The sequence below is a fragment of the Buceros rhinoceros genome, unplaced genomic scaffold (genome assembly GCF_000710305.1).
Source record: "Buceros rhinoceros silvestris isolate BGI_N320 unplaced genomic scaffold, ASM71030v1 scaffold9112, whole genome shotgun sequence".
NCBI classification, from domain to species: domain Eukaryota; kingdom Metazoa; phylum Chordata; class Aves; order Bucerotiformes; family Bucerotidae; genus Buceros; species Buceros rhinoceros.
In genome coordinates this window covers 21,326-30,938 of record NW_010399465.1, presented here as the reverse complement: position 1 = coordinate 30,938, position 9,613 = coordinate 21,326, and the positions used below count along the sequence as shown (strand labels likewise).

Here is a 9,613-nt window from a genome sequence, read left to right as displayed (position 1 = left end):
CCCATTCCATGTCTTGGCAACCTGGTCAGCAGGTCCCATGCTCTCATCATCAATTTAGGTGGATGCTAGGTCTCCTGGGCTAACTGAAAACAACCTTTTGCTGCCTGCCTCAGGCCCTGAACCAAGTAGCTGGGGCAAGAACTAGAAATGGAGCTTCTCAGTTATTAAAGCTTCAATCCGCATAGTCTAACTGGCTTACAGGAAAGATTAAGGATTTAATCATTGATTAATTTTTTAACAGTCCTGATAGGCCAGCATCTCAACTCTCCTGCCCTGCAGGAGGGACACAGCTCCTTTTTGGAGGTGCCCTAGCCATAGATTAGCCAGCTGCTGAGTGACAGAGATTCAAACCCCCAGGGAAATGCAAAGGGATTTCTGAGTACAAGCTCCAGCCCAAATTATAATATGTTGCTGCCTCGTGCACGGTTAGGTGATTTACTGTGATATCGCTCCATTTTTCATTCAGATTTTTCATTACTGCCACCAGTCCTGAAGGGGAAGTCCCATGAGCCGCTTTCTGCTTCTTTCACTCTTTTATACTGAGCCTTTGAAGGTACAGGGTCCCCAGCCTGACGTGTGTGTAGATGGCTGTTTTTTCTTTATGCCATTTTTATATATATATTTTATATATATCTTTGTTGGTATACTTGCTTTGGTTGGTTTGCTTGTTTTCTAACCGCTTCTGACTTTCACACTAAATGCATGCATCTATTGGTTGGCTTCGTATTTTGTAAACTTGATTTCTGGGGTGAAATGTTCTAACTAACGTCTTACTGTTTTATTAAGAGATTGTGTTTGGCATGCAGTATTCCGGAGTGGTCTCTGAGGCCACAGGCAGGCATCTTCCCTAGGCAGCACACTGGGGATGCCTTCCTTTACGATCCTTGTCAGCAAAGAGACCTGGATCCATGAACTAGAGAGACAGCTAACTCCTCTTCCATCCTTAGCAGTCCAAGTCAAGGTTGAGAAGTACAGAAAAGACAAAAGGCAGAGAAATTACTCTTACTGGATATTAAGATTTTCATTTTGAGTCCTCCAAACAGCACATGCGTGTCACATGGCAGCGTGCTATTGAGCAGCGTGCCCAGGGCTTGCCCTCCCCAGAGTCTCTGAGTGCAGGTAGTATAATGTGTCAGCACGATGCTGCACTGAAGCTGGTCAGCTCACACAGCTTCTCTGAGAACACGTGTGCAGCTTCCAGACCCCAGGATGGAGCATCTTCTCAGTGCTGCTCCATGTTTTATGGGTATCCTGGCTTGTTTGGAGCCAGTGTGAGCATCCGAAGTGTATCATTGCCTTTAACAGCATGGGGAAGCCAAAATGGCTTTTTCCACTCCAGTAATGAAGGTGTAGTGGGAGCTGCCTTGCCCTCATGTAAACATCTTAGTGTGCTACTCTTCTTTTACCTGAAACCGTTTCACTGAGGTTGCCATCACCACAGATCAGCTCATTAGCAGCAGTGTGGGAGGTATTTGTGGAGGTTACCTTGCTCAGAGCAAGTCAGCATAGCGTGTTGCTCATGACATTAATGGTGACAGTGCCACAGAACCTTTCCTGCTGCAGCAGCAGCAGCGCACTGTTGCACAGAGCAGTCTGGAGTAGGCAGCAACTGGTAGGGGAGAGAAAGCCTCTAGGCTTCAGCCATTAGGATAATACAAATAATGTCGTAATTGCTGACATTCAGAAGGCTCTTGTGTTTGGACAGATGTTTAACACACACATATATATGCACACATAGTTAAAAACTTGGGCAGCTAGAGGAGATCTATTATTGGATACGTGTAAATATGCCTCTGTGAAATAGGGTCCCTCCTGCACAGCTTGCTGCTGCTGCAGTGAGCTCCTGGGCTGCAAAAAGAAGAAAGTTAAGAGACGAAAGTGTGCAGGAGCTCCTTTCCTCGGTCAAGTGAGAGAAAAATTTAGCACCACCTGTTCTCTGCAGTCAGTAGGCTCACGATGGTAGGGCTCTGGCAGTGTCCTTTCGACATAATGTTTGGTGCCATGTCTATAAAGTTTTCTCTGGATATCAAAAAGCACTCCATTAAAGTACAGTGAAGAACAGATTAAAGTACAAACTTTATTAAATGTAAACATCATTTGCACTTTTTGCAGATTTTTTATGTGAAATTGCTCTTTCTCCTCTGATGTGTTTTAAATTAATTAATATCTGTGTATCTTCTAGCTGGCCTGCTTTAATGAAGGGACAGATGACTGAATATATGTTTTTACAGCTTTTCACAAATTAATAAGATTGCCAGATCCCCTGGGCAATCCATACATCACTGTATAGCCTATGACTTATTGCTAATCTTGTTGCCTCGCATCAGCTGCAAAAATTAGAGGATTTTTCTCAAACGACCTTGGAGATTGAATTAATAGATAATAGAAGGTCTTTTATAAATAGAAAAAGGTTGAAACTTGCCAGCTATAAGCTCAGCAAAACTTCTTTTGACATCAGTCTCACACAGTTCCAAGGCAGAACACAGCACTCGCAGCTGCTCTGTCACAGTGTTGGCATGTGTACCCTCTCTTCATCTCCACTTAGCCTCTGTAAGGAGGACTACTCCATAGGGGTCCTGCGGTAGCTCTAGCACCTTCCCCAGGCACCAGGGTGAGAGCTGTACTGTGGTACGAGGGTGCTGAGCAAGCCCCTGACGCCTATCACAGGGGCACATTCTCCAAGCTTTGTGGCATGGCACCTTCCATGGTAATGATAAAGGGAGCTGATATCCACAGATAGATGCTGTGGAAGGATCATCCAGCTGTATGCTCCCCATGCCAGAGACATGCATGTTACTCTGGGGCAGACTGCCTGCTCCTGAGTTCATAGCTGGGTTTTTTCTGATACTTATTTTGTTCCATATTCGTGTTTTATGGTATTCAACTCCCTGCAGAGAACAAGGTTTTGGTCCCACAGTGGAAAAAAAAAGATCAGATAGTAATGACAGGCTATTTTTTGGTGAGACTTTTGGGAGAGTAAGCGAAAGATTAACCAGAAAGGGGAAAAAAAAAAAAATCCTCTTCTCAGCTGGATCATGAGACCCTCAGCACATGGTAGGTGTCATGCAGCAAGATGCTAGAGCAGGTGGCCCTATAAGGAGTGCCAGAAATACAGGGAAAGCTGGAAGGCAGCTCTGCTGCACAGAATTTAAGGTTAAGAGGAGTATCTACCACTTTGTCCAGTCTATGGATTAACTCTATTTAGGTAGTCCATTCCTGGGGTAAAAGCATGTAGAGAGTCTCATCAGCTTGACACCACTCAGTTACTGGTGTTGCAGCTCTGAATGCTGGTGAGGGGAGTGGAGGTGGTGGCAGAAACCTCCTATCTCTGTAAAGAGACAGTGAGGATCCCTCTGGTAGGAAGCAAACGACAGGGCTCTCTCATAGGAGCAGCTTCAGAAAAGGCATAGAAATGTCTTTGCTCACAACACCTAGGGTGGGATCAGTGGAGCTGAGAATCTCTGCAGGATTGCACCTGAGAGGGGAAAAATAAATTATTGTAGAAGATCAGATGGAAAGCAGAGTCGTCAGGACAGGTGTTCTGAAGCACAGACAGGTTGCTAGAGCTGAGAGTAGGAGACTTTACCCACAGGTAGGTATCAGGAAGCTAAGCTGCAAGCTTTGGTCTATATTTTTTTTTCACACTTTTCCCTCTTCTGTTTTTCTTCTCTTTGTCAGGCGGAGACAGCAGCAAATCGGATCTGCAAGGTGCTGGCAGTCAACCAAGAAAATGAACAGCTCATGGAGGACTATGAAAAACTGGCCAGTGATGTAGGTGTCCATGGTGCTGTTGGTTTCTGGGTGGTGCTATGTGGACAGGAATTGCATTTAACATTGATAACTAATCTTGGGGAATGCTACTGGCCCATGTTTTCTTGGAAAGTTCTTCTTTTTTCCCCTTCTAGCTTGAGGAAAATTAAAGATTGAACTTACCTTAAAGGCAAGAGCAGTCTACTTTAAAACAGAAAGCTTCCATAGAGCAGCTTTGAGTTTTTCAGTTTATTAAGAGCAGCTGCAGAAATGCTAAAATTAAAGGAAATATCAAACTCATTTAACTTGCATTCCTCAGGACTATACAACTTCATAATGGCTTTCATACAAATTGTATGCTGATAAACTGCGGAAGTCAGGAATTGGAGCAGGTGGAATGGGAGTTAGAGATAATTGTGGTATAAAAAATATACCTCAATATATGAATATAGAAGTGCATATAGAGATATGCATTTGCTGATAGTTCAAAAGAATCTTTGTAAGATAGAAGCTGGAGGCTGCTTTGGTTAACTGAGAAGGATGAAGGCCAACAAACTGACAGCTGTCAAACTACAGAAGTGACTAGACATGGACTGGAGTGTGTTTGTGGAAGGTGAGTAGGGAGGGGAAGATGGAGAACAGAAGGGCAAACATAAGCCCAGGAGTCTAGTTGCAGCCTAGTCTGCAAAGCACAGCACACTACTTCACTCGCACTATTGACTGCCCATTGCATTAGCATTTTGCCTGCTCCCAAACCAGTCTGCCAAGGAGACCTATTCAAAGCGCAACACTGACTTCAAGGAAGCTGGAGTGGGAAAAGTGGAACAGGAGGCAAGAAGTTGATTCCTTCTGTCAGACCCTTCTGGAGATAATATGACTTACAGCATCTTTTAGTTATGCAACAGTTCAGCAAAACTGTAAGGTTTTAGCGTAATCTGAGGACATAGTTTGGTGCTGATTGTGCAAAAGCTATGCCTTGAGCATGTTGGTTTGGCAGTGCTGCAACAAGTGGCACTGCTTAGTGTGGTGGGGAATGGGCTGCTCATTAGAAAAAAGTACTTCCAGAAAAGCTGTCAAACTTTTCTTGAAGAGCACTGCCGGTGGCAGAACCTTTCTGACAGCAAACACAGAAAGTAAACAGTCACTGCTCTTTCCAGCTGCTGGAGTGGATCCGTCGCACCATCCCCTGGTTGGAGAACCGGGCCCCAGAGAACACCATGCAAGCCATGCAGCAGAAACTGGAGGACTTCCGAGACTACCGCCGCCTGCACAAGCCCCCTAAGGTCCAAGAGAAGTGCCAACTTGAGATCAATTTCAACACCTTGCAGACCAAGCTGCGGCTCAGCAACAGGCCAGCCTTCATGCCTTCAGAAGGGAAAATGGTCTCGGTGAGTGGGGGTAATTGCTCGTATATACCCCACCTGTGCCTAGAATAGTGGGACTCCTTTTCTGCCCGTGGGTGAGCAGAGCGTGCCCCACCTTCAGGGTGAGCTGTTCTGTGGTATGGACCCTACAGAACATAGTTCAGTGAGGCCATGATAGGAGAGGGTCAAGTGATCGTTGCTTCCCTGTATCTAAATGAGACTGTTCACAAGTTGCGTGCCTTTGAGGAGAGAGGGCACCTCTTAGTTTTACTAATTGAAAAATGGTTGGGTTTTGTTGATGTTTCATGTGGGGGAGTGTTTTGAGAAGGTCTCTCATGCAGGCAGGTATATCCTGATGCTACTCGTCCTGTGTAAGTCTGGCACTTTGTCTTCCTGATCTGTCTGCACAACCTTGTGAGATTAAAAGCCCGCTTCGACTCCCTCCAACCAACTGGAGCCATGTAGCTCGTGGAGGCTAATGCTGATGTACATCTTCCCCCCAGTCTTCTAACCTGCCTTTTCTTCTCATGCTCCTGTCTCTAGGATATAAATAATGCCTGGGGTGGCCTAGAGCAGGCTGAGAAGGGCTATGAGGAGTGGTTGTTGAATGAGATCCGGAGGCTAGAGAGGCTGGATCACCTGGCAGAGAAGTTCCGGCAGAAGGCATCCATTCATGAGTCCTGGACAGATGGTAATGACAACCTACATGCTTCCTACATGCTGACATAGAGCTGTATGTTCTGTAGGGAGGAAGAGGCTCATGCATAGGTCCTTCCACGAGATTTTCTGCTTGAGAATGCTAGGTTCATTTCTTATTTTCTTAGAAAATAATGGATGAAAATGATCTGTGTTCTGCTGTCTCGTGCCACCACATCAGCATCCCCTAACTGTTGCAAAGTGAGTACTTTGGACAGAAAGGAGCTACAGAGCAGAGGAAAAGTTACAGTACAGTAAATGCTACAGTTGGCATTTACAGGACCAGCGTAGCCTGGTTCACACATACTGAGATGAGTCCAGTGGCAGCTCTGGCTTGAGCTGCACTGTATGCCTTTCTCTGTTGTTTATGATAAACTCTGTGGTTTGAAAGAGAGGATTGTGCATCTCTAGGCCAGCACACATGAGAGCAGACCTCGGGCAGGGTGTCTGGTTTGGGGCAGATGCTCTTTTACAGGCCTCCAGGGTTGGCCCGGTGGCCGGGAGCTGGCTTTGGGGGCATTGGGTCCTGGCCTTCATTCTCCTGTCCTTTGGCTCCCTCCCCAGGTAAAGAAGCAATGCTGCAGCAGAAGGATTACGAAACTGCTACCCTCTCGGAGATAAAGGCCCTGCTGAAGAAACACGAGGCCTTTGAGAGCGACCTGGCTGCACACCAGGACCGTGTGGAACAGATTGCTGCTATTGCACAAGAGCTGAAGTACGGCACCCCGGCGCACCTCCCATCCTTGGGGCCAGAGAGGCTTAATCAGCTTTGCCCTCTGCCCTCTGGAGAGCCATAAATCAATCCCCATACAAAAATGTTGGGAAGTCCCAGTGTTTCTAAACAGTATCTAGGATACTGCTCTCCAGTATCCGGATGCACCAGAAGAGCAAGCCAGAAAATGGATGAGTCATGGGTACTGATGAGGGGGCAGCAGAATTATATTCCCAAGCCAAGTTTCCATCCACTTCCAGCTCATTATGCTGCAGTGAACCCTCTCCTAAAGAGTCTGACCTGCCGCTGGTGCCTGCTAGGTTTCAGGCTTGTAATGCCGTCAGACTTTTCCAGAAACAGAAGGAAACAGCAGGGTATAGCAGGCTCTAAGTTTGCTCTCTTTTATCCAAAAAATCTGCCTTATTCTGGCAGGAAAAAAACATGCTGATGTTTCAGCCCAGCGTGGCCTCTGCTGCCACCCAGGGCCCTTTGCCCCAGGAGTACTGCACCGCGTGGGCTTAGGTCAGCACTTGCTCCAGAGCACCCCCACAGCAGCTCAACGCCTTCTTTGTTTCCCCTGGACTGGAAACCTTCAACTCCCCTCCTGTGTTCTGGAGAGATGAGTGATGCAGGTTACCAGGAGAAGTGGGGTCTTCTCAGGGCGGGAGGTGAATTGTTTAGGATAGCAGGCAGGTAAAGAGCTGGCCTCTGCAGCACAGGGAGAGAGATTTTGAAGCCCTGCATGTTTCTTGGCAAAAACAGTCTGAACAACTTGGCTTTGACTTTGTTTCCTGTTTTAAAAATATTTATATATCACATTTGCCTATTTCAAGTTAGTGTCCGGGCTAAGATCAGTACTCTTGGGCTGAAGGACTGTTTCTCCTGTAAAAATCAGAATTATTAGATCAAGATCATTTCTCCTTTAACAATGCAGATTTACAGAATTGCCCCTTGTCCACTGGAGGATTGACCTTGGAACACGAGGGAGGGTTCAAGGCAATCCTCCATGTCAGTAAGATTAAAACTGAGGCTGGCTAGTCAGCAAGCATTAGCTGACCTGCCACTTCCAAAGCACATGCTACATGTTCAGCCAGAGCAGCTGTAGCTCTTAAGAGCAACAGGGAAGGCAGGGCCCTAAGCTGGGGGAGAGGTGATTTCTTCCGAAGTGTGAGAATAGTGAGCTCTGCCATCCTTCCAAAAACCAGAAAAGAGGCCACGGCCTGAAAAAACACGGTTGAGCTCTTTTCTCCCCCAGAGGTACTGCCAGAGAGATGGAGAGGGTCTGGAAGAAGCCACTGCAGCTGCCCATGCCATGTCGGTTTGGAGGCACGGCACGTTCTACTCCGCGGCAGTCGTGGTCCAGCACGGGTGCATTACAAGCCAGGCTTTCAGAAGCAGTTCTTTCATCTGCAGTGCTGATTCCGCAGCAAAGTAGATCAAGGAACTGATCTGGATTAAAAACTCAGCAAAGAAAAAGTTATTTTTAGCCCAAATCAGTTTCCTGACTAGTATAGCGTAAGATTTCACCAACAGTTGTGCCCACACACCTCAGCAGGGCAATACAACGGTGGGGAGAAACAAGCCTGGGGGAAGCAAGAGGAAACTCTTTAAGCTGGCATTACTGCTTAGAGAAATGCTCTTCAGATGGCCCAGGGTCACTCAGTAGCCTAGTAAGTTACACTTGCTGTTACTTACTCTAAACTTTCTGTTTTGAGGCTGGCACTTCCCAGCTTGGCTGGTCTCCCTCTGACCATGTGCAGAACCAAGAGCACAAAGCAATACAGCACTGCAAGCTTCAGCTTACCCCTGTGCTCTCCCTTCCCCAGCCATACTTTTACCAGCTTCCGTGAGGGCCAGCCTATCGATGCCTCAGGAAAGCACTCCCTGTCTGGCATATAGGAGTGAAACCTCCATTGTGATTCTGGGATTGCCCAAAATAAATGAATGGATTGTGTAATGTAGCTATTCCTTGCCACCCATACTATGCAACTCTCAGAACGATCCTAAGCAGTTTCTTTGCATTTGTAATAAAAGCTTCACTGCCCATTCTGATGCACAAGATGCAGGTTGTTAGCCTGCGTGAAGTTCATAAGAATATGGTGACATACTGCTCTGCTTATAATCTGTTTATTCCCATCTTGAGCAAAAGTCTACACTCCCTTTCCCCAGTGCCAAGTTATTCCCATTAGGCAGCCAGCACCAGTATTTCTTGAGGCCTTGGGTGGTGGTTGTTTTTCTTCCTGTTCAGTGCTGTTTGATGTACGTCCCATAACATACAGTGTCTCCAAAACTAGATACTGCTGTCTTCCTGGCTTGCTTTACTTGCAGAGACCATGAGCTCTTTGTCTGAATCTGTCCTCAGGGCTGATCAAATTTCTACTGGGTTTCTCTTTCTTCTCCAAAAGGTCTTTGTTTGACTGACTTCTTGTCCTTTTTTTCCCCACTCCCTATAGTGAGCTGGACTATTATGACTCTCCCAGTGTCAATGCCAGGTGTCAGAAGATCTGCGATCAGTGGGATAATCTCGGTGCCCTCACCCAGAAACGTAGAGAAGCCTTGGAGGTGAGACCTCTTGCAAGCTGGACCTTTGAGATTACATGAGTAGGTGATCTGCGGGAAGCAAGCTGCAGTGGACGTGAGCAATCAGTTTCAGCTCTTTTGCGCACTCCTGGAACATCCCGGACTGTGAACAAGGGCTATGTTTCAGTATATTGGGCCTGCTTTTCCCCTTCCAGCCCAATTACGATGCCATTCATTTGCTCAAGCTTTTGATTTATTTCTACTTCTCTGTTTTTTGTAATTTTGTTCTGCTTGAAGAGACTGTCCTTGTTTTGTTTTATTTCAAAGGACCTTGGATATTCTCCTCAGAGGAAAAAATCCATCCTGTGTATAATCTTGTAACAGCAGAGAGGCTTTTACTTTAGTGCTGTCCTGGGAACACCAATGAAGTCTGAAAGGAAGGAGCAGCTCAGACAACACATATATCTATGTGATTATTCTCTAACCATCTTTCCTGGTTTTCTTTCTTTTTTTTTTTTTTTTTTTGTGCATGCCCAGAGGACAAAGAAACTACTGGGAAACATTGAACACG

The 9,613-nt window shown here is 46.2% G+C and overlaps 1 protein-coding gene across 2 annotated transcripts in view; it reads left to right on the top strand.

The window, feature by feature from the left end:
* The window catches only part of LOC104489327 (alpha-actinin-1), a 49,498-nt gene that overhangs the window by 27,199 nt on the left and 12,686 nt on the right, over positions 1–9,613 (top strand). For both annotated transcript variants that reach the window (XM_010131479.1, XM_010131478.1), the window contains 5 exons: positions 3,679–3,771; positions 4,908–5,138; positions 5,658–5,805; positions 6,375–6,525; positions 8,976–9,084. In XM_010131479.1, the coding sequence (XP_010129781.1) occupies positions 3,679–3,771; positions 4,908–5,138; positions 5,658–5,805; positions 6,375–6,525; positions 8,976–9,084 (732 nt within the window). The remainder of the gene's footprint in view (positions 1–3,678; positions 3,772–4,907; positions 5,139–5,657; positions 5,806–6,374; positions 6,526–8,975; positions 9,085–9,613) is intronic.